Source organism: Ceratosolen solmsi, unplaced genomic scaffold (genome assembly GCF_000503995.2).
Source record: "Ceratosolen solmsi marchali unplaced genomic scaffold, CerSol_1.0 scaffold19, whole genome shotgun sequence".
Taxonomy (NCBI): domain Eukaryota; kingdom Metazoa; phylum Arthropoda; class Insecta; order Hymenoptera; family Agaonidae; genus Ceratosolen; species Ceratosolen solmsi.
The window spans coordinates 1842486-1868288 of NW_011948443.1; the positions used below are offsets into that span (position 1 = coordinate 1842486).

General features: G+C 27.7%; 2 protein-coding genes across 3 annotated transcripts in view; one reads left to right on the plus strand and one right to left on the minus strand.

The window, feature by feature from the left end:
- Nucleotides 1–3488: 3488 nt before the first annotated feature.
- LOC105365982 (SET and MYND domain-containing protein 4) lies at nt 3489–5207 on the minus strand. The gene is made up of 4 exons (XM_011504282.1): nt 4174–5207; nt 3914–4110; nt 3590–3603; nt 3489–3525 (listed from the first exon to the last, which is right to left on the minus strand). Exons 1-4 carry the CDS (start codon nt 5201–5203, stop codon nt 3489–3491), a joined length of 1278 nt encoding a protein of 425 aa, XP_011502584.1. The 5' UTR covers nt 5204–5207.
- A 13720-nt stretch (nt 5208–18927) lies between these two features.
- Nucleotides 18928–25803, plus strand: part of LOC105365943 (uncharacterized) — a 32641-nt gene continuing 25765 nt past the window's right edge. Inside the window, exons 1-2 of one of the 2 annotated variants that reach the window (XM_011504239.1) lie at nt 18928–18957; nt 24492–25182. In XM_011504239.1, the coding sequence (XP_011502541.1) occupies nt 18956–18957; nt 24492–25182 (693 nt within the window). In that variant the 5' untranslated portion in view covers nt 18928–18955. Of the gene's footprint in view, nt 18958–24351; nt 24401–24491; nt 25183–25803 lie in introns of those variants that run through there. The other variant, XM_011504240.1, reaches the window with a different exon arrangement.

Below are 25803 nucleotides of genomic sequence, written 5' to 3' on the forward strand. Positions count from 1 at the left end.
TATATTTCAAATCGTAAACTTGTTCGGACTTGCCGAGTTTTGTTTGTAAACATTTTGTTCGAGTACCCGCCTCGGTCTGCACGTGCGGATCAGCCTAGGCGCACGTGATGGTCAGCTTTGCTGCACATGCGGTTAGTCTAGGCGCACATGTGGTACACCGGACTGCGTATATGACCTTTCTTTTGTTTGAAATTCATGGGACTGCATCAATCACGAACAACAAGAATTGTGGTGTTCGTTCCGAACACAACAAACGATCATAACCTCTCAAGTAGTAATATTCAATACAATATAACCTGTCTCTTTTTACAATAAATCATCACCAATTTGGAAATAAATTGAAATTAAATGGAATAAACAGCAGTAAGAATTATATGTGTTGATTATTGAATCAGTGCATTAACCTTTCCACTTGCCCACGCATTCTCCCACACAACAACTAGTGGTTTCTTAGTTAATTCTACACGTTTGGTTCCTGAGCCGATTTAGTGGAATTAATTTTTATACAATATATATATATATATATATGAATATATATAATGAATTTACGGAATGTGTACTTGATTCATAAAGAATTTACAACTTTCTTGATTTATATCATTTAATATTATTTTCTAAAATATAAAAAGAAAATAAATTAAACCAAAAATAAATATATACAAAACAAAAACTTGCATAAAATTGAAATGTAAATTGCATATTACTCGCAATTTATATAAGTATCTGTGAATATTTTTTTTACAAAAAACCTAGAAAATATAATTATAACTCTTATATGATTTGTTATAACTTTATGTTTATAAAGATAATTTTTTCTATAATGAAATATTCAGTTAAATAAATCGAAATGTAAAATTAAGTTAAACATTCATTCAGTGTATGTGTACATGTGTATAATGACTAAATACTAATCAACTACTGTCTGGGATCAGACTAAAAGCCTCCCTGTGATGGTGGATGGAGGCTTGCTGGCAAGTGGAAGGGACAATGCAATAATTCAACACTGCCTTTTCAGTGTAGTGTCTTTCCTTTTATTGAATATAATAATATAATAAATAATCAGTGATCTATGTATGTCGAAATGAATGTATGATACAATGAATAGATGAAAGTTTCTTCAATTAATATTAGCGACAAGAATTCTATAAGTGTATTCTTGGTAGCTTGGTGCTTGATTCTCCTACTCGTAGTGATAGTGGGAGACTCGTGCTGATAAAGGGCAGCGATGGTGCCGCCTTTGCCGCTGGCGTATGATAAGCGCTGTAGCGGTCTGATAGTGGGGGGACGCCCGTGTGACGTCACTGGTAGGGGGCAGCGATGATGCCGCTGGCGAGGGATGAGCGCTGTAGCGGTCTGATGGAGGGAGGATGTCCGTGTGATATCACTGCTTGACGGGTGGAAGGATTCCTCGCACTGTGTACCGTGTATTAAGATTGCTGCTTACTTAGTTGACGGGAGCCGTGTATTTGTGATTCGAAAGAATGTGTGTAATAGCGTAGCTTACGTGTGTTGGAGTCGATCTCAGTTGCATTGATGGTACGTAGGGATGTGTGTAATAACGTTACGTACGTATTGGAATCGATCTCTGTAGCAGCGATGGTAGGCCGAGTGAGATTGGCTTCCGTTGAGCTGGATTCGATCTCTGCAGCGTTGGATCGCCGAATGAGCTTGGCTTACGTTGAGCTGGAGTCGATCTGTAGAATGGTGATCCGATCTTGATGAGTGCTTGATTAAACTAGTAAGAGAGCGAGAGCGTCAAGCGCGTCTTCTTAAATATCCTAGTACAGGCTATCATGCAAACGAGGCTAATAGTGTAATTCAATGGAACATAATTTTCTTTTTTTGGTTGATAATTTATCGATTATTATTTTGTTACTATGCTTTTGTATTTTTGTAATATAAATAAAAATTTATTCACTTGTTAATATTCAAAATTTACTGTTTTAAATTACAAATCATAAAGTAATTCATACATTCCAACAAATTTTTTTCATTCAATGTTATTCAGAATTATTTTTGTATATATATTATTTATTTTCTTTTTATTAAAATTATTACCAATTGAATAAATAATAAAACTTTGGATATTAGATAACCTTCATTTCTTATCCTGATTTCTAAAATTTTAATTGATTCGCTAAATTAAAAAAATTAATAAATTTAAAAATACTAATCTATTAAAACTGAAAAATAAAATTACACTAATATTTCGATATTACCTTTAAAATTCTGTCGTTGAAGAATATCGTTAATCACGATTTATTGAAATAGAAGAGGAGTTAATATATATAATAAATACAGGGAGGTTTTCAAATTCGTTCATCATAAATACAAGTAATAGTAGAGATTTCAATAAAAAAAATTAGAAAATATATTTTAAAGAAGTAAAAAATATGATATAAATTCCCTGACAAGTATGAAGTGTATTCACTAAAAGAATAGTAATGAGAGTAATAATATAAAGATAATAATTTACTTTAGTCACAAAAAAGTATATGAAATAATAAAATCATCCCGCAATTACACATATATTTTAATAAACTATTAATGCTAATTTTAGCGTTAAAATTAATTAAATGAAATTATAAAAAGAAACCACTATTATCCTAACAAGGCAGTGAAAATAAAATACTAAACTATAGTTAAGAATACTTAAAATTCTTTTGTAAATTATTAAAAAATCTTATTAAACATTCACTTGAATTATTATACTTTTCATTAAAGGACTTATAATGTTATAATGTAAATAATTAATAACGCAACATTTTCTAAAATATATTTTTAATATTAATAAAACAATCAGTTGTTGAACATTTCTTCTATTTGCTTTTATAAATAGTTATGTAATATAGCTATAAAAAATTATATAATATAGTTTATATAAAATTTTTTAAAAATATTTAATAAAATATACATCTTAATAAAGTAAAAAGATTGTACATTTACCCAAATTAAATTAATAAATAACTAATATAAATTAATTTTTCCTAAACTTAAAATAATTTAATGAAATATTTTCAACAATATAAATGAAAGGAAATATTTGCAATTTCATTTTAATAATTTTGGAATTTCAAATTTACTTCCATACATTAAAGTAACTACTCTTTTCAATGTTTCTATAACATTATCAATTTCACAACAAGGTTGTTGTATATATTTGATCATAGTACTAATCATTATTCTTAAATCTTTTAATATATGTGTCTCATTTTCAATTTTATCTTCTAATGCATATTGTACATATTTATAAAATGATTTCAGTGTATTTTTTATAATTTTCTTTTCATTTCTATTAGTCACTATCATCTAAAATTAAATTAATTCAAAAATATTTTTTATGAATAATTTAATTTAACAATAAAATAGTATGTAATTATTTACATCAAAAGATAATAAATTTGAATAAATAGGCCAATCCTCTTTGCATGCTATACATTCACATTTAAAATAAAATTGCTTCAATTTTTCTTCTCTTTCACATTTATTCATAATAGCATAGTGGCTACCATAGCAATCATAAATCTGAAAATAAAAATTAAATATTTGAGAGTAAAAAACTTTTATAAATTATATAACGAAGTTTTACTTGTGAATCTTTTTCTATTGGGATAAGAGAAAAAACAATTGTATGATCTTTTGTTGAAATTCTAGAAATATTTGGATTACAACTGTGATTTATAAGACTACAAACTGGTAAGGCAGTTGCTCCTATCACAACAGTTTTAATTTTATGTTCCTCTTCATACTAAAATACATTTTCAATTATAAAGAAATAAATAATAGAAAAAATTTATACATTATTACAATACATTAAGCATGTAAATACACTATGAATATTGCTAGAAATTATTTGTAAATGTCGTAAAATTAATCCACCAATAAATATAATATTTTTATTCATAACTATTGCGTTTATATCCTGATCAAATTTTTTTCCAAATAATGTTGTATATACACATAAATAATAGAGTATATTTGCAGCATCTAAAGCTCTATCAAAAAGATCAGATACTGAACGTTTTTCTGTATTAGTTGTAAGAGAATAAAAACTACAATATTTATCACTACAATACATTCCATCTTCATCAAAACCTTTTCTAGAAGGATCTGGAATATATTATTTATTTATAAATATCTTACATTATTATAAATAATGTTAATATTATTAACCTGTATAATTGTTGGCATTTTGGACAATATGTTTCAATTTTTCTATACTTCCGGCTTGTCTTAAAGCCAAAATAGTTAATCTCATACTGAATAATTTACATTTATTAAAATCTATATTTAATAAATAACCTGTCACTAAACATTCAATATCATGATATTGTTTCCAAGCTTCATTTTTACATTTATAAGAACAATACATAGCATAAATACAAAATTCACAAGGTATCAATGCCCAATAAACTTGTAAACAATGTGAACAATGAGTATAGATTGCTTCTGGCATAAGAATATTAGCATAAGGTCTTTCCATTATTAAAATTTCTCCTGCATCAACCTTACATGTTGTTACTAGGTGTCGACCAAATTTTTCACTAAATTTTATTGTTAATATTTTGGAAGCACTTGGTATATTTTTATGTGATACATATGATGGAACCCGTGTAATTACATTAATTTTTGAAAATGATTTTGTATTAAAATATTCAACTTTCATTAATTGTTCTTCATATTTTTTTTTATTACAACTTAAATTTATATTTCTTAGACAAAATTTAGCTTCTTCAATTGTATCTTTTAACTTAACAATATCATTGCTTAAATGTAAGCATTTAATTTTTCTAAATAAGAGCTTTATTTTTAAATGACTTTGATAATTCAATTCCAAAGCTCTATTAATATCTTCTATACATTCAATATATTTACATAACTTTATTAGAAGAGCTGATCTATTCGCATATGCTAAACAAAGTTCCTCAGAACCATTAGGAGCTTTTGCTATACTTTTTGAATATAATTCCCATACTTTCAAAAGTTCTTTAACACTCTGAGTTGAAATAAAAATACGATTTCCTTCAATCCTTAAAGCAATTGATATTTTTGAATTCTTTGATTCACATTTGATTTCAGGTATAGTTTGAAATATTTTCATAGTATTCAAAGCTGCAATAATTCTCAGTTCATCGGTATCTGCCGTTTTAAACTTTAGTGACAATATTTTTCTTTGCATTAAAGTCATTTTATTAAATAACATATCTTTAAAATTCATTTTTATAAAAGTATTTTGTATAACTTAATAACTTATTATATTTTTAATAAACGAAGAACATTACTTAATATTTCTATTTATATTTTAATGAAGAAATAATATCCAGAATCTATATACGGATCCTTGAAAAGTTTAAACAGTTTTAACTACTCAAAGCAGTCTATGCTTATCAATATTCGCGCCAAACATTAAGTTCCCAGTGTTTGAAAAATTTCTAATCAGCAAAGTTTTAATTTTTCAAAAAGATTTATTTTCAGTATTTTTAAATGTAATATACTATGAACTGTTTAATTTAAAATTTATAAAATATAAATTTATAAATTTATGTATACAAAAATTCAAAAAATTTTATTACAAAAATTAGTTTTATTATAAAAAATATATATTAATAATTAAAATGTGGAGTAGAATTTGTATAAGATCTTGATTTTAATAAATTTAGAATATTTTCACAATTTAAAATACTTATCATTTATTATGTCATTGATCATATATTTTAATATATCTTATTAAAACTGAAATGTCTAATAGTACTAAAATAGTACATAGAATAGAAAAAGAAAATAATTTATAACTTAAAGATTTATTAATAACAAATTGATAGAATAAATAAATAGGTCTAATAACATTCACTGTAAATATGTACTGAAATAATAATTATTAACAATCATTTATATTAAGGATCTTTGTTGAACTTATAAATCTTTTATATTTTAAAAAATGTTTTTTATTATGAATAAATAAAAAAATTACTTAGTATTTCAATTTATATCACATTGAAATAATCTTATATATATAAAATTTTTTAAGAAATGTAAGCTTTTGAACTGTAACTGAAATATGGCATTTTAAAGATAAAAAGTGATCGATTTTGTCATAAAGCAGTCTTGATATGAAATTTTTATAACTTACATTTTTGTACTTCGTATCTTTATACTTTTCAAATTCAAGTATTCATGTTATGAATTATAAATTTTGAAATTTGTCATTGATTAGCTGTATATATATATTGTACATATACAATTTATTTATAACAAAAACCATTTGAAAAATTCAAGGTATACTTATATAACAACTATAATATTGAAAGCAACATATTTTATTGTATTTTTTAACTAAATTAAAAATAAAATAAAATGTTTTATAATTATTTATTAAACTTAAGAGTAAAATTAAAGAGTTACTAATATAAAGCAATAAATTCTTCAGAGTTAAATCTAAATTCAAGACAATAAAAATTTGTATTTTATTGTATTTTATTTATTAGAATAAACAAATAATTTCTTGTGAACTTAAAAAAATGTCTTAATTAATACTTAATATATATTAAAGTTTTATATAAATTGTACGTGTTTCATAATATTTACATTATATTACAAATTTTTTAGTAAAAATTAACAATTTAATGTATTGAATGAAATTTGATTTTGTTTCATAAATTTTTTTGTTAATTAATAAAAATGATCACAATTAATGATCACAATTAATCATCATCTTCAATTTTGATTTATAGCAATACTTTATTTAAAAGGAAAAATTATGTTTGGCTAATAATATTTGAAACTTTGAATGTAGTATTATACTATTGAATTTGAACCAAAGAATAAAATTCTTTAGAGTAAATAATATCTGTACAATTTTTTACTGAAGTGTTGAACATTGATAGAATTAGAATTTTTTATTATTATTATTTTTAACAGATAAAGAAATAAAATTTTGTACTAGCTTCTAAAATTGTAGAGATTATAAAAGAAATTGAGAAAAATAAACATAAAATTGAATGTTATTAATTCTGATCAGTAGATGTGAATTAAATCGATAAATAAATTATACAAACATTTTATATTATATTTAAATGATATAAAAATTTAATAAAATCATTGTTAAGAATTTACCATTTGCTTATAATTCAAGATACATTCAATATTGCTAGTAATTTTAAATTGATTAAATTCCATCAAATATAGAGTGCGATTATAAATTATAAACAGGTTATGAAATATTGAATGGTTGAAAAAATAATATTACAAATTGATACTGTTCGAGAATGCGAGACTGTTCGAGAGTGAAAAGAAAATCTCTCGAATTATATTTACTAGAAAATCTTTCAATAGCTGATAGAAAAGAATTATCGAACGGATTCAAAAAACTAAGAAAGTCTCTCCAAGGTTGCACGAGGCTCTAAAAGGTTTGTACATCTGTGAACTCGTAAACAGCCTTTGACCTGCAGACGTAGCAATTGTTTTTAATGCAATAAATCGACCCTTGCGAGTTCACATCAAAACCCAACTAGACTGTTTATACGAGTATATTTTGAGGATTAAAATATTTCAAAACAATTGAATGAAAAATATTTCTTAAAATCCGTTGCAACCCGATACTCGGCACGCACGACGCTTGACAATCTGCGTCGCACGTCTGCCTTCAATGCCACGAGGGCATACGCATACATTGTTGTCAAGTACGACAAATGTTGCTTACTTGCATAGGTCAAGCGAAGACGCTTGACCAAAAATCACCCCCACCACGATGAGTCCCGGAGAGGGGCAAATCTTCCACTTCACGTATTGCAGCCAAAGATACTCCTTCGATATTCTCATTGTTTAAGCCTAATTTCTTATGAAGTGAGAAAAGGGCGTGCACCTCCATGATGCAGCAGAAAAGCGGCGTGCGCTGATTGGAAAACTAAGACCAGAAGCTGCTTGAGTGGGGACTCATGGCAAGAGGCTTTAAAGACGGGAATAAGGCAGCGAAAAGTGGCTGTCCGCGGGGGGCAATTGGAACCCGCTTTCCACGTGGGCAGCCAATTACTTTTGTCCGCAAAGACAAGTCACAAAGGGCTAGAGTGAGCAGTCTAGGGAAAAGTGCCAAGTCTAAAAGTCACTTAACGCAGAAATAAGTGTTAGTAATTGAAAGCAAGAATATTGCACCCTGATCAAATCAAGAATAGTGCATCCTGGTGAGTATAAGAGTGACGCCGCCCATAATTTGTGTCCCTCTCACCAGCAGATCAGAACAAGAATAGTGGCATCCTTGTGAGTACGTTAATACATTTTATCTCTTCAATTGTCAGCCGGCGGTAGAACCGGCATAAAACAACCATCAAGATTATCTCACACTCTCCAACAAGAAGTGTGCAGTAATTATTTATCTGTGCACTTTTCATCAATTCAACGATTTCAAGGCATCCTGTATAGTGACACCTCCTATATAAGAAGTCGATCAAGAAATCGTATCTTTATATAAGACTCAAGAAGATTCTACAACATCCATATGTAAATTGTGTAATAAATTTTATAATAAATATATAATTAACCAACTCTTACTACTCTTGTACAGGCCCTACATCTCACTCCTTCCCTTCATAGGGCGGACGGCAAACTAAGCTATTGAAGCATTGTGTCTGGGATCAGACTAAAAACTTCCTTATGATGGTGGGTGGAGGCTTGCTGGTAAGTGGAAGGGGCAATGGAATTATTCAATACTGCCTTTAATGTTTATAGTCTTTCTTTTTATTTAATATAATAAATAATGAATAGTTAATAATCTATGAATATTGGAATGAATGTATGATAGAATGAATAGATCAGTGTTTCTTCAGTAATGGTCTTGGCGATAAGTCTGCATGTGTGCTCCTGATAGCCTGGAGGGTGATTCCCCTTCTTCCTTTGGGTTGAGTAGTTGTAGTGGGAGACTCGTGGTGGTAGGGGCAGCAAGTTAGTCCCATCTTAGCAGCCGGCGAGGGGTGAACTGTAGTGTGCGAAGTGGTGGGAGGATGTTCGTTTAACGTCACTGCTTGCAATAGTGCACGTTGGGTAGGGGTGGTATTGGTGCACGTTCGAGTGCTTGATGTCGAAGTGAACCGCGGTGTGAGGTAATATGCAAGAACGAGCGTCGGCGTTGCTTACATATGTTGGCAGGAACCGCGTGATGATAGTAAGAACGAGCGTCGGCGTTGCTTATACGTGTTGGCAGGAACCGCGTGCTGATAGTAAGAATGAGCGTCGGCGTTGCTTACATTTGTTGTTGAGAACTGCGAGTGTAGAGTGGCGGTCCTGTTGTGATGGGTGCTTGTTACTAGAAGAAGTAGTAAGGAACGAGCGTCGGCGTTGCTTACGGAGGCGTGGGTGCCAGTATAGTTGTGGCATCGCTATTAGTTCCTTAGGTTGCTTGATACTTGCCATGGCTTCCCAATGGCGATGGCATGGTTGGATAGCGAGCCCGATGTGAAGAGTGCCATGATTGGTACTAGCAAGAGGCAATCGCGACACGTGCAACTCCATACATATTCTCGTACAAACTGGCTGCGCCTATAGCGCATCGGTGGCTGTTACTATGTCGCTATTTGTCGTGACGTCAATAGGGCATAGTCTTGTAGGGTTCATTTGTTATTACTTCTCGGAATTATAGTCGTATTAGAGTTTTTCGGCTAGAAGCATTCTTTGAGTCCGTTGGCCAATGTTTACAAAACAAATGTTCCCACGCTCACACCTCTCCCACCTTGCATTCCGCTTAAAACTGCTGTAATGCTGTTCGAGCCAAGAATTACATCACTACAACTTTCGAACAGAGATCTTTTTTCAATGTAAAAAATATCTGGCAAGTAACATCGTAAAATTTGTATTTAGATTTCAAAACTTTCTTGCTATTATCAAGCATTAGTGTCATAAAACATCTGGAAAAACAATACAATAAACACGGGAAAAAACCCATAGTTAGACATCTGCATTTTTGTTCCGCTCCGTAACCACTTTAAGCATTACTGCAAGCGGACTTTCCTTCCCCTTCCCGCTGTCAACAAGTTGTAATGCTGTCACCAGATGCGTCAGCGAAGCCCCCCCTTTCCGCTGCCCACAAGCTGTCGCATGCGGTAGCAGAAACGAGAGGTCTTCTTGTCATGAAGACCAAGAGACGACTCAGCCCTTAATTAGCTCTGAAGCCACAAGAGGCGCTACCCTCGCGCTATAAGGGAGGAGTCTCTGATTGGACGAAAAATAAAGGAAGGGGTTCAAGTCAAATTTATGGTCAGCAAATGTATTTAAGGGACGCATTTTTCAATAGTCATTACTCTTGATATTCCACACTTGAGATTAAACTCTTAATAGTACTCTTAATATACCGCTCGAGATAACTCTCGATAGTACGCCTTCGATATTGTATACTCTTGATATAGTTGATACTTAGTTAAGTGTTTAGTGAAAGTCCATTAACGCTGTTAAGGGAACAGTAGTTACAAGTCCTGGAGGAACGACGACATACATCATATGTCCATTAACGCAGTTCAAGAAACCGTCGTTACATGTTTAAAAGGAGCGACGACTTCCACTTCTTCGGATTGTCCATTAACGCCGTTCAAGCAACAGTAGTTACACGTCCCAGATGAACGACGGCATAAACCCGTATGTCCACTAACGCAGTTCAAGAAACCGTCGTTACATGTTCAAAGGGAGCGACGATGTACAAAATGCAACTCGTCGTTCCGACTTGTTTTATCAAGGTCGGTTTGACGGATACAATTTGATGCCGTTGACAACTCAGAGAACACGGGTGTTGTGTGGTAGCGATGATAGGTCACAAGTGGAAGGGATATTATAATAATACAAAAAGATATGGCTGAAGTACGATATTTATTCTGTTATTTATTAATGACAAGGTTGACTAGTATTACTATTATTACTTGTAGAACTAATTGTTGGATTGAAGTAATGTTTTGCGGAGACAACTGTACAATAATCTATGCAGCTTGATTGTTGAATACGAATGGCGAATGGCGCGCAGTTTCGTTCGTTGACACTAGCACCTTTTGAACGAGCACGTGTGTGGTTGAGGTTATGAATGCAACTTTATGATTGAAAGATATCGCAAGTGGCGCGAAACTGGATTGCCTACACTTACGTTGTGTTTTAAATACTTTCGTAAGCTTTCGGTTGAACTAAGGTGAGGGTTACTAAATGAGACGCCCCTGGAGGGCGCGAAATTTGACGACGCGTACTAGAATTTATTCCGCACTGTCGTATTAAGAGTAGCTTCCTCGTTCTTAGTGCTTGTTAATGTAATACTCTGAATCTCAATATATATATATTTACTCTAGTAGATACTACTTACAAAGACTAATCATTGACTCGTCTTCGCACTCTGATAGGCGGATTGTCGTAGCTCCCTTGGGACAAGTAACTACGGTTTCTTGAACTGCGTTAATGGACATATGATGTATGTCGTCGTTCCTCCAGGACTTGTAACTACTGTTCCCTTAACAGCGTTAATGGACTTTCACTAAACACTTAACTAAGTATCAACTATATCAAGAGTATACAATATCGAAGGCGTACTATCGAGAGTTATCTCGAGCGGTATATTAAGAGTACTATTAAGAGTTTAATCTCAAGTGTGGAATATCAAGAGTAATGACTATTGAAAAATGCGTCCCTTAAATACATTTGCTGACCATAAATTTGACTTGAACCCCTTCCTTTATTTTTCGTCCAATCAGAGACTCCTCCCTTATAATAAATGAATATTGAAAATTGCGCCCCTTAAATACATTTGCTGACCATGAATTTTAGTTGAATCTCTTCCCTTATTTTCTGTAAAATCAGAGACTCCTCCCTTATAGTGCGAGGGCAGCGCCTCTTTTGGCTTTGGAGTTAATTAAGGGTCTAGTCGTCTCTAGGTCTTCATGATGAGCAGATTTCTCATTGCTGCTGCCGCATGCGACAGCATGTATGCAGCGGTAAGGGGGGTTCGCTGGCACATCTGGTGACAGCATTGCAGCTTGTTGACAGCGGGAAGGGAAAGGAAGGTCCGCTTGCAGTAATGCTTGATGTAGTTGGCGCGCGGAACGAAAATGCAGACGTCAAAACTATAGGTTTTCCCGTGTTTATGGTATTGTTTTTCCAGATGTTTTTGAGATTATGATCGTTTGTTGTGTTCTGAACGAATACTACAATTCTTGTTGTTCGGGATTGATGCAGTCCCATGAATTTCAAACAAAAGAAAGGTCATACGCGCAGTCCGGCGTACCGCATGTGCACCTAGACTGACCGCACGTGCACCAAGGCTGACCATCACGTGCGGACCGAGACGGGTACTCGAGCAAAATGTTTACAAACAAAACTCGGCAAGTCCGAGCAAGTTTACGATTTGATATATAATTTACTGTCAGCCCTCACAAAAAAAGGGACGCCTGCGTAACTTCTAGAAGCTTCGTTTTCTCACGCCAAAGGAAAATTTCTGGAAGGGACGCGCATCGACACTGTTGCCGGCGTTGAAGACGCCGCATGCACATTTAAACGCAACGCGCCATGAGGCGACGCTCATTCGTAAAATCACTTCGCTCTCACTCAAGCGTAACTGCCGCTCAGTGCATAGTATACTGTAAAGACGCCGCGTGGCCATATTTTCGGCAGCATAGTTAAGAGTACCCGCGTGCATAAGAATAAGTAATCGGCAGTTTTAAATAGTTATTACAGTGAAGCCAATGGAATAGTAATCAAGGGGAACATTAACTACACAGCATATAATACACCTAGCCTGCAGTTCACCAGGTACACGTTTATATTAATAAACAAAGAAGTCACATCTCGCGCTATAGTCCATCGGGCACACTTACGCTCTCTCGAACTAACCCTCGACATCGTACAGGCCCTGAACAGCTGACGCAAGAGTCACTGTGGTTCACACACATTGTCAAAGAAGGACAACACAGATCGACTAATAGACTATATAAATACAGATTATTAAATCCTTCACGAATTAAAAATCTTACCATTAATTGCTTTTACCTGTGACTAGATTCTTCTACTGTCCTCTTACATAATTTAAGACACAATTGATTACATAATAAATTCCATTTAAAATCTTACATCGTATTAAGTATAGTTATTCATACACCAAGCGCACTTGATTTTAAACACCACGCCATCTTCTCATGCTGCCTCACAAGCATGATTGACTGACCACACCAGCTGATATTTACATCATCGGCATAACCTCAATTACAATACACAGCAAGATCCAGTAAACCTTCAATAATCAAGAATCCAAGAAAACACTCCTTTTTTACCTCAATAGAATTATCTCTATCTACACTACAGTGCAATATTATATTTAATATTTACAATAATAAACATTGTTTTAATAAATACATTATATTTTTCAGCCTTGTCTATTGTTATTTCCTTTACAATTATCCTGCCGAGAGACTAATCCACTGAACTATTGAATTAGTAGTTCAAGCCATAAATTAATCCTTCAAATTCGAACAGCAATCAAATGTTTATTTTGTTTTTAATTTCTAAAGGTAGCTACTTTAGAATTAATTATATTTATTTCTAGTAAAGAAATGAAAATGCTTAAAAAAATTATGTTAATGCTACAACAATTCATTTAATAATAATTATAATTATTTAATTATAGTAATAATTATTTAATAATCAATCAAATAATTCAACATATAAAGTAAAAAATATATTAAATTACTCTTGGTTGTGCACAAGAGTAATAAATTGTAACTAAATCAACTGGCTGAAATAGAAGGTTATCATTATAAGGCATATATAGGTATTTATTTTATTAGATACGTAAAACTCTATTTCTTTGTCTAATACCAGTAAATATTTTAATGCAATTATACAGCGCAAAATATTTCAATAATGTTACAATTACTATAAAATAAATTTTATAAATATTTTAAAAATTTTAATAAGCATAGGAGATACTATTATTGCGTTAATTTTTAATATTTTATGACATTTATATCTACGCATTTATACGAATTGAATTTATTTGAATTCAAAAGAATTGAATTTTTTTCATATAATTTGTAATTCGTAATTCAGCGAATTTTGTAATTAAATAATATTAATAAATTTTTAAACGATCTTTAGAAATTATTTTTAAATATTCGAGTATGCAAACATAAATATTGAAAGATATAATTAGTTTTAAAATATTAAATAAAAAATTTGAACATTAGAAAGTAATATTTTCAACTCAAATGTTTGGAGATAATAAACAATTTAATTGCAGATTTATTTTATATTTTCAGTCATTCATATTATTTAGTGCAAGTTATATATAATATTTATTTTACAAATAAGGTTCATATATCTGAAAAAAAACAAATATTGAAAACTGTAAAATTTCATGAAAATATTAACTGAATATTATTTCATACTCAATAAATAAAAAAAATAAAATTCATCAATATGTTATAATTTTTATAACTATTATATGAAGTAATTAAATATTAATATGCCCGTTGTCTGGGATCAGACTAAAAGCCTCTCTGTGATGGTGGATGGAGGCTAGCTGGCAAGTGGAAGGGGCAATGCAATAATTCAATATTGCCTTTAGAGTGTAGTTTAGTATCTTTCCCTTTATTGTCTTTCCCTTTGTTGAATATAATAAATATAATAAATAGTCAATGATCTATAGATGGCGTAATGAGTGTATGATACAACGAGTTATGAGAGTTTCTTCAATTAATATTAGTGACGATAATTCTGTAAGTGTATTCTTGATAGCCTGGAGCTTGATTCTCCTTCTCCTTATGAATTCGTAGTAGTAGTGGGAGACTCGCGCTGGTAGAAGTAGCGAGTTGGGGCCGCCTTAACCGCTGGCGTAGGATGAGCGCTGTAATGGTCTGGTGGTGGGAGGATGTCTGTGTGACGTCACTACTTGACGGGGTGGGAGGTTCCCTCGTACTGTATACAGTGATATAGGTAGTTGGCGGTATTGGTGTGTTAGTAGTGTGTTGCTTACGTAGTTGACATAAGCCGTGAATTAGTACGAGGTAAGAACGTGTGTAATAGCGTAGCTTACGTGCGGGTTGGAGTCGAGCTCTGTAGTAGTAGTAAGCCGAATGAGCGTAGCTTACGTGCGTGTGGTGTCGATCCTGTAGTAGTAGTAAGCCGAATGAGCGTAGCTTACATGCGTGGTGGAGTGGATCTCTAGAATGGCGATTCTGTCTTGATGAATGCTTTATTGAACTAGTAAGAGAGCAGTAGTAAGAAACGAGCGTGGTGAGTTGCTTATGTAGGCGTGGGTGCCGGTATAGTTGTGGCATCGCTATTAGTTCTTTAGGTTGCTTGATGCTTGCTATGGCTTCATAATGGCGATTGCAGATTGAATAGCGAGCCTGATGTGAAGAGCGCGTGATTGGTACTAGCAAGAGCGAGAGCATCAAGCGCAGCTCCTTAAATATCCTAGGACAAGCTTGCGGATCACTCTTGCTATGCCGATTGTTAGAGTGACGTCACCAGAGTCTAGCCTTGGGGAGTTCGTTAGTAGGCCTAGTTAGTCGGAATTATAATGTAATATTCGAATATTTTGCATTGAAGTTTCCCGATTTCACAGAATTGTGTCTGCGCGCAAATGTTTCTAACTAAGCACAGGTGTCTTTACTTCTCCCACTTTGTATACTGCTTAAAACTGCTGTAATCCGTAACAACCGTAAATGTATGAAACTTAGTTATGTTTTCAAATATGCATATATGTTATGTCTAATTCATGTCATATCATTTACATTTAATATAGATATGAAGCTTAAATTCATTATATCCTTGTCATATTTTAGAATTCGCTGAAATTGTACCAAGCTTGCGCAATGCACAACAAAATACATACTTATCTATTTTTCTCCACGTCATAAAAATGTATATCTTGTAATATATATAAACAGTAGTCATATTTAAATAAATTATATAAATAATTCTTAAAAGATACTATTAATATAATTAACAAAATAACATTATGAAAATTATAAATTTAGAAAGATCACTATACCATAGTAGAAAAAAGAAATGTCTAAAAACATTAATACAATATTGCATTCTTACTTATAAGAATCTTGCTATAATAAATAAATAAAAAGTGCAGTGAATTGAATACTTCATTATGTAATATATAAAAAGGTTCAGATAAAAGAAATTTATGTAAAAAAGGTTTTACACATTTTTTATACGCGTGCGCAGTTGAAATTTTTAACATGTACACAAAACTAAGTGATCTAAAATATATATTTTAAATCAATATGTATCTTTAAGTTCAGAAAAATAAAATAAGCATACTGATTGATGCTATATAAATTAAGTAAGCATTATTTAATTTAAATTATAATTTTTGATCTGAATAAACCATGAAATTTTTTTGTTTTTTGAATATAGTATTATAATTGTACGACTAAATAAATTTGTTTTTCCGAAAAGGTTATATTTAAAAACAGTATATTTTCATTTGCTTTTATATTAAAAATGAATAAAAGTAACAAGACTTTCATTATATTGTAGAACACTTTATTATTTATCATTAATCATTTAGTAAAGTCTATTTTATAAATAATTTTTAAACAATTGTGTAATTATATAGTGGTAAGATTTTATTTAAATGACCAAATTTAATAATTATACCACACACTACAATTATTTGAATTAAAACTGTCTTTGCAATTAATAAAACGTAAATTAGGAAATACACCAAAAAATTAATTAAATGCAAGAACAATATTGGATAAAATTATTAAATATTTGATCTTAATACCAGGTTCATTGCTAAAGTATGGGTTTATTATTTGTTTAATAGAAATTCAGATATTAATATAAAAGAAATATTCTATTATAATGCTATCACTAATTTATGACGTATATATTTTGTACAACAAATATCAATTTTTATATTCAATAATTTTAATTATAAAATAAACTAAACTTATTGATGTATCAGGTATGTGTCTGTTTTTCTTGTATAAATAACAACTAAATTATATTTATCTATATATAAAACTTTAAATTATAGCTTTTTGTTCTAATTATGAATGTAATTTCAATACTTATTTTATCTATAGATATATAAAATTATTGATAAGTAATTAAAAATTAATATTAAATAAGTAATTACTCATTGTTTATTTATTGTGCTATACTAAATATTTATTTTTTATAACATATTTCATGAAGGAAATATATTTATTTCTTATTTCATGATTCTATTTTAAGCTATATTTTTTTATAATTACATACCAATAAATATATATTAAAATAATGATTAATTATTAGTTTTAATTTATTTGATATTTTTAGATATATATAATAGAAAGTTTTTGGTCATATATGCTCATAGAAATAATTATAATTTATAAATTTATTTCCATATGTATATTTATAATATATTTATAATTTATGTATATTTTATAATACATGAATATTTGTTGTATTAAAAATAAGATACTTTTATAGCTTAGGAGAAATCTTATTAAAAGTAAAATAGATTCTTTTTCACAATTCATTTGAAATCTTTAGAATAAAATTACAAATTCTATGTTATAAACGGTGGAAAATAAAATTAAAAAAATGTTAAAATCCAGTGGTTCTAAAAAATATAAGTTTTCTTGAGAGCAGCTATCTAAATCTATTTTAATAAAAAATAACTACTATAAAAGATCAATTTCATTAAAGTAGCTTATTTAACTGATAGTCTTTAGTAATGTTTAACAATATATTTAATTACTAGTTTGGTGTTGAAAACTTTCAATGTTACATTTTGTATTTTGATACTTTGAACAGGACTGAACATGTTATTAACTTCCATTCTAGATGTACCTTTATTGGAGTTGTTTAATTTCATATAATTTTGTGTATAAACCTACACTATAATTCAATTTTTTTATATACTTTTGCGAATAAAATAGTATTTGTAATTATGTTATTATTTTTATTTGCATCTGAACATTTTATCCATTATTCTTAAAAAAATAAAATGCAACTCTTAACAAAAATGTAGTTTATCTGCAAATTTGGCTCTAGGACAAACGAAGTGTTCATTTATTAATTATACTGTCCTGGATTATACAATTTAAATAGATTCTTAAGTTATATTGATGTGTCTCTAGTTTTAAATATAGTACAAATGACTGGAAGTTTTTTTGCAGATAGAGCAACCACAGAGTGATGATTAATAAAAATTTCTTGAATTTCTGTAATTATAACTCGTATATTTTATTTGTGTTTTGTTGTATTTTCTTACAGTCTTTTCTACATCGTTTGACGTTCATTCCTAGTTTATTAATTTTCTGTGCTTTCCATATTTTGTGTTATTAAATAATGTGCTTTTGATTATGTTTGTTCATTTATATTAAAGTTGTATATAACTGTCATCTAATCAATTTGCCAGGAATAACTGGTACTTTCATCATACAACTGTTTAAACAATATATGTAAAAGTAAGAAAGAAAATAATAAAAGAAGGAATTTCTTATGAAAATTCCATTAGACATATTAAAGCATTTATTAGCATGAATTAAATTTAAACGAAGTTCTTATTTGATAAAAATAAATGGAATTTTTATTTAATATCTAATAAAAATAAATAATTAAAAAATGTCAATTATTCCAATCTATAAACATTGTAAGAAAAATTCCTTTATAAGAATTTTGTCAAATTAATTTTGCATGAAATTTTTATGTAAAAATACAAATATATTTTTTATAAGATAATATTTATAATTTTATAAGATTATTTAAGTTTAATACTGTACAAAATTATTCCAAAATTATGAAAAAAAATTTATAAATTAGTTTCTCAAAAAAAAACAATATAAAATTGAAATTTTCATAAATCTATTAATTTTTTTTATTACAGATAAAATATTAAAAATTTTATATGTAAGAGGACAAGTATAAATAAGATAAATATTACAAAATAAATAGTAAAAGTAGCAGTAAATATTCGATATTATCAAGCATGTAAGTACAATTTTATAGAAATTTTACTGTTTAATTATTTAATCGATTATTTGTAATTTATATATTAATAAGAATATACGAATTTTAATGAATTTCACTATTTTTGTCGTTTTATTAAATTATCAAATTTTTTATTTATTTATTTTTCACAATAAATAAATTAGCTTACTATTAGTAATAATCTACAATCGTCAATTCCAATATTATTAACCTTTTATTCTAAAATTAGCATATTATATCAAATTTTCACTTTTGCTTATATGAGTTTGTATTACCTGCTTTCTGAGAAAAAGTAAAAGTGACGTCTCGATTGTAATTTCATAACAATAGCTTTTTATTTAAATTTATATATAAAATTAAAAATTACAGTTCTTTATATGCGAATCTTGAAGCTTTGTACTACAGTTTACGGAATGGTTTTGTAAATAAAGTCATTAGAAAAATCTGTGTTCTTATTTTCTTTATTTTATCAAATCCCAATTTATCTGATTAATCGTACTTGTTTATGTTATATATTAAATAGTAATATTCATATTATATGAATTTATATTATAATTCATATTCTAATAATCACTAATTATTATTATTATTAAATAATATAATAATATTTATAATTTATATAGTTATTTATGTAATAAAAATAACAACTCCTACAATTGATTTGCCATAAAATGTAATATTATATTTTGCACATTGTAAAAATTTTAAGTGCCCTAAAAGTATTTTATACCAAATTAATATAAAGGTGAATTTATATAAAGGATTGTAAAAAATGTAAAAAATATATGTTTATATTTTCAAGTTCATATTAATACTCAACTATTAATAAATGATTAAAACATTCACGATTTTACACGAAAAATCAAACATTAATAGAAATCTTGAATCATATGTATTGATCGAAATTCATAATAAAGAGTTAATTGCTCTTTTAGCGATTTGTTTTTATGTTAATCTGCGCAGGAGTGAATAAAGAAGACTAAAAAAATACAAAAAAAGAACGGGTGCTCAAGGTACAAAAGTGTTGAAGAAGTATTAGAATATAATTGTTGATAATTTAGTACATATATATTAATAGATACTTAATTTTCCTACAAAGCTAATTTAAATTTGTTATTTTTGATATATCAAATCAAATTACTCTAAATTTTCTTTAGATAAAAACTGAATGTTACCTTTTTAAAATGTCTTAAAATGTGTTAAATATAGTAATCTCCATACTTTACTACTTTACAAACTAAAATTTACTTTACTCAAACAAAAATTAGGAGCTTGTAAATTAATTATTTAGCAATAGACTACATCAAAAAGCTTAAACAAGAGACTTGTATGAGAAATAACACTTTATAAGAACAATACAGTACACTTGTTTAGAAAGTTCTTTGACAATGGTAATGCATTATAATTTAAAAAATATTCATTAAACATTTGAATATTATCTTAAGCAAATTAATGTACCATTAAGTTTAAAGTAAATATTGAAATGTAAAGCAAAGAAGAAATATATAAATAAGTAAACTAAGCGATATTTAAAATAATAAATTACAAAGTTTCGTTTATATTGTTTTGATATATAAATCATACATATATATATATATATATATAAAGATAATAAAAAAGAAATTTCATATATTAACTATTCTAATATATTTAGATAATTAAAAAATGTTACTTTTAGTATTCAGATTTTAAATATTTTTATTTCGCATGCAAACTACACTGTCTTGAATATCTATTCTTATTTAACACAACGATCATTCAGCTCGTAAGTATGTAATTTAAGTATTTTTAGTTTAGTAGATATATCGAATAAAATTATAGATATCAATAACATTATTAACGAATTCAATTTAGTTAAAAATCCACTATGAAGCAAAAAAGCTGGAAGATGATATAAGTGAATTTTAAATTGCTGTACTTGTATATCGGTCAACATAATTGGTTCATATTTTTTGACTATGAAATAAATATACTGTTTATTTTAGTTCAACATTTGATTGAAACTGCATCAACGATTGTACAACTATGAAGCCTTAATTTTCATTATAATGAGTGTACCCATCTCACAGCATATAAAAAATTATAAAAATGTCAAAAAGACTTTAGCATTTAATAATGCAATGAAATTTTTTTTAATTCCATGTATTATATCATTATTGCAAGAGGTTTTCGTTTTCCAACTTGTTAGACATTTTTGTTTAGTTTTTAGAGGCCTTCTCATTTTTATCATATAATGTCTACAATAAATAACAAATAGAATATCAAATATCATTGGCTAACTGCGAGTATTTTTGTATTGTTATTCTATTGTCTTTCTCAAAAATTAAAGCAGATTTTGATAACAAAAGTACTATGTAATATTTGCAACTTTAAGTATACTCCGGACTCTTAAGTCAATCTTAAAGTTTTACTTTGTTTTTAAATTTCTAAAGAATATATGTGTAAAAAATTATTTAGAAAAAAATTTGATCCACAAAATATTAAGAATACTTTTATTATTTTATTACAAATTACGATTTATTTAATAATAAAATTTAATAAACAGGACTAAAATGTACAATTTTGAATTTCAATAAAAATTTTACTTTTCTACAGTTATGTTGTAAATTAATTTCGTTTAATTGATTTTAATGTAAAAATAAAAAAAAAATGTTAATGATACGATAGTTAATTTAAAATTAAAATGAACTTAGAAAAAGAAAAATAGAAAAAAAGTAATGTAAAAATTTTTTAAAACAGTATAAATATATTCTGTATTTATGTTTGAAGCAGAATTAAACAAAATGCTTATTTACTTCCATTCGTAAGAGCAATACATAAATACCATTCATTATTGAATTGTTGAGTTATACATTATTCTACTTTATTATTTAATTAATTAATTTAATCATTTTAAAAATATGAAAATTCATTTTTATATATTAATTTCATATAAAAATTCAATGTCTGTTGTAGTTCATAATCAATTTATCATTTATATCTATAAAGTTTTCATATAGTGCGAAGAACTTTTTTATCGAATGCTTTATATTATATAGATAAGTTTGAATATTTATATAGAGATATAAATAATTTTAAAGACCAGTTGTAACGATATGCTAGTTGAGTATAAAATATTACTCCGATTGCATGATTACAATTATAAAATAAAATAATATTTTTATATACGTTATGTATAGTGTTAATATAATTTAAAAGGTTAAATATTATTTATGTTTATTTGTGCTTTATAAAAAGAGAGTTTATACTTATACTTATCTCACAAATTGAAGTACATAACAAACAATAATAAACCTAATCAAATGTAATCATGATTGATGAATTTTGGAAATTGAAAACTGCACACATATAAGTCGAGAAATGTAATCTAACTGTAATCTAACAACTGGTTTAAGCTAATCGTCAAAATTATTATTTATTAATTGTTATAAAAAAATATTGACATTTTTGCCAACGAAAATGGAAACTTTATAGATGTAATTATTTTCTTTTAATGATAAATAGATTCACAGTAATAGTGTAACAGATATTTAGCTACGAATTGATTTTAGATATAAACATATTCAAATTTTTTATATTACTAACTCAAGTTTTTAATAACCGAAAATAACCACAAGTTATGCTCATAAATTCGAAATTAAAGAAAAAAAGACAATAAAATTAGGAAATAACGTCTTATCTACATATAACATTTGATTATTTTACTTAAGACTTATAAAACAAAGACTTTTTGACATAATTTAAAGATTAAAGAAATAATTAATAATAAAAAAACTTCATATATAATTGAAGAGAAATTATAATCCGAGGAACAAACTTTACATATTTCTTCTTTATGGTAAAATCTATATACATATTTTTGAAATACTTGCTTAAAAAATTATAACAGTGTACCTATATGTAATTTAGAAGGATGTGATAATTTTTCATCAAAAATAGAAAAATTATTCCAGTAGTATTATGACACAAAACAAATAAATTATTAATCATCTTTATTTCATGTAAATATGAAATGAAAGTATTTCAAGTGATACCTTTTACTTATAGTTTAGGTTTAATACGTGCAGTTTTTTCATTATTTATTAATTCATTAATGATATTGCTGTATGAAATATATATTTTTTATATTTGGTTGACTAATGCATTTCTTAGTTATAATATCACTCATAATTTAACAAGGGATTTTAATTTATTAATTAATTATTACAATCATGGCGACTATAATATTGCATCGTAATGCTTAACGATATAATTCAACTTGATAAAATATATGAAAATATTGATATTTGTGTTAAACTCGTGTTGTCTTCTCATTTAGTAGGGTAGTCGGTATAAGTAAGAAATTTATATATATAGACTTCCATCAACCTACCTATTTTTATTTTATCAATGTATATCTTTTCATTATACACATTTATTTATTATGAACTATTTAAAATATTTAAAAATTTATATAATTTTTGTTTTTATTTTTGTAATTAAAATTTTTACTATTTTCTCTAAATTGATAGTAATTACTGTGCCGAAGATAATTATGAAAATTTTAGATTAAACAGATTTTCCACGTATTATATTAATGAATTTGACGTTAGGAAAGTAAAAAAATTTGTGGTTACAAATTTTTGAATACTAAATTAATATTGCCATTTCTTAAATAGTTACCACTTTTTTATTTTTTTAATCCTAAGACGAATGTTATAATGCGTCAAGTTAATGCATCTATTTCATTTCATTACTATGACTACTATAATGATACTTGTCCTTTTACTTAACTTGTTTCAGAAATTATATATATTGTTAAGCTATTGTGCGCGTTGTAGTGTAACTAATATGTCAACTAATCGATAGTGCTGCCTAAAATTAATCCTTATGTACGCGTAACACCAATTTGCAGAATATATTATAGTCAAATAATTTGCATTCAAGTACTCACATCGTATAAAATACATTTTTATGTAAATTACTTTTATTTTTATTTTTATGAATAATTTTTTTATATAATCAATAATAAATATAACTATAGTAAATAATAAATAATAAATATAATAAATTTAATCAATAATATATGCTCAAAAGTTTAAATAAACAAGTCTCATATTTATCTGTACATTTTTAATGAGTTTATTAGCAATCTGATTAAAATAGAACAATGTGATGGATACCTCTCTTGATGTATAAAAGAAGATGATCGTGATAATTCGATTGTCAGTATTAATTACTTAAGCTGATATATTCAGTTTGATTATTTGTTTCTATACAAATTAATTACGTTTATTATTCATTAAAATATTTCAGTATATGAATATATTGCTTAATAAATAATATCGTCTTTAATAATTCTTAATAATGAAAATAGTGAGGTTTTGTAATAATGTATAAAGCATACAGAATAGAAATAAACTAAAATATATTGTTGTACATATCATACGCAACATTTTTAAAGGTAATATTTTATTTATTGAATACGTTACGAAGAAACATAAATATAATAGAAGTCAGCAAATGACATAGAACATCATTTTTTGATGTTACAGGATGCATGCTGTTGGATTACACTCAGCATTGGCTATAAAAAGGCAACGCAAGCGACGAGACGAGCAGCGTCGTGCTGAAGAACGTCGATATAGCAGTCAATCAGGTGAAAGTGGATTGACATCACCAAAAGAATCAATTGCTTTATTTGATAAAAGTATTCATCAACATCGAAAGATAAATTCTCAACAATATTCTACTCAAGGAATGGTACATTCCAAAGTTATTACATCAATTGGGATGTTACATATTGCAGTAGTTTTTTTAGTTTTAGGAACATTTTTATTAATTAGTGGTATTTTTCCCAGTAATATTACATCAAGGAAAATAAAAGAACCTGAAATATGGTGGAATGAACTTACTATCGTTGGTATATTTTTAATAATAGCAGGATGTTTTTTTATAATATTAAATCGTGTAATAGTCAAAAGAGAAGAAAATAATTTAGAAACATATGTGCAACGTCAATTAATGAGATCTAAATCTGGACACACACTTGAAAGGGATTTGGAAACTGGAGTTCTGAATACCAAACATACGTATAATATGAACCAATTTAAATATTCAACTGACAATACTATTAAAATTATGAAAAGTACCATATCTCAAATTGAAAGTCCAGTATTTTTAACAGAAAACAATAATTCAAAAATACAAACAAAACTCTTTTTGGAACAAATTTCAGAAGAGCAAGTAATGAACGATACATTATCAATATAATATTTCATTGAAGAATAAAAATGAAATATTAAAATACATGTTAATTAAACAACTTATATGGATTTTCTTTTAAAATTATGTATTATTAAAAAGTTAAATAATCAGTATTATAATTATAATATAATCAGTATATAAATGTAAAATAATTTATAAAAATGATTTTATTTCGATATTCAATAGACTTTTCTCGAGTACCATATTAATTTATAAAATAAACAAGCATATATCTAAAAATATATTCATAATAATAATATTATATAACTGCTTATAATGTAAAATATTTTAATTAAAGTAACTTAAAGCATATTTTAATATTTATGTTCATGTACAAATTATAAAGGCATATTTCATTTTAATTACAATTTTACTTGATATACATCAGAAAATTAATTAATAAAAAATAATAAAAAATAACCTAAACAATATTTTTCGATTTTCAAATATGTATTTATGACTTGCTATTTTATAATATGACTTTTTAAATTATCATCTAATTTATATTACACTATTAAACTATTTGGCTTACCTTTTAATAAATATATTTTTTAAATAGGAACCTATTTATTACAAATTTTATTTCCATTTAGATTTTTT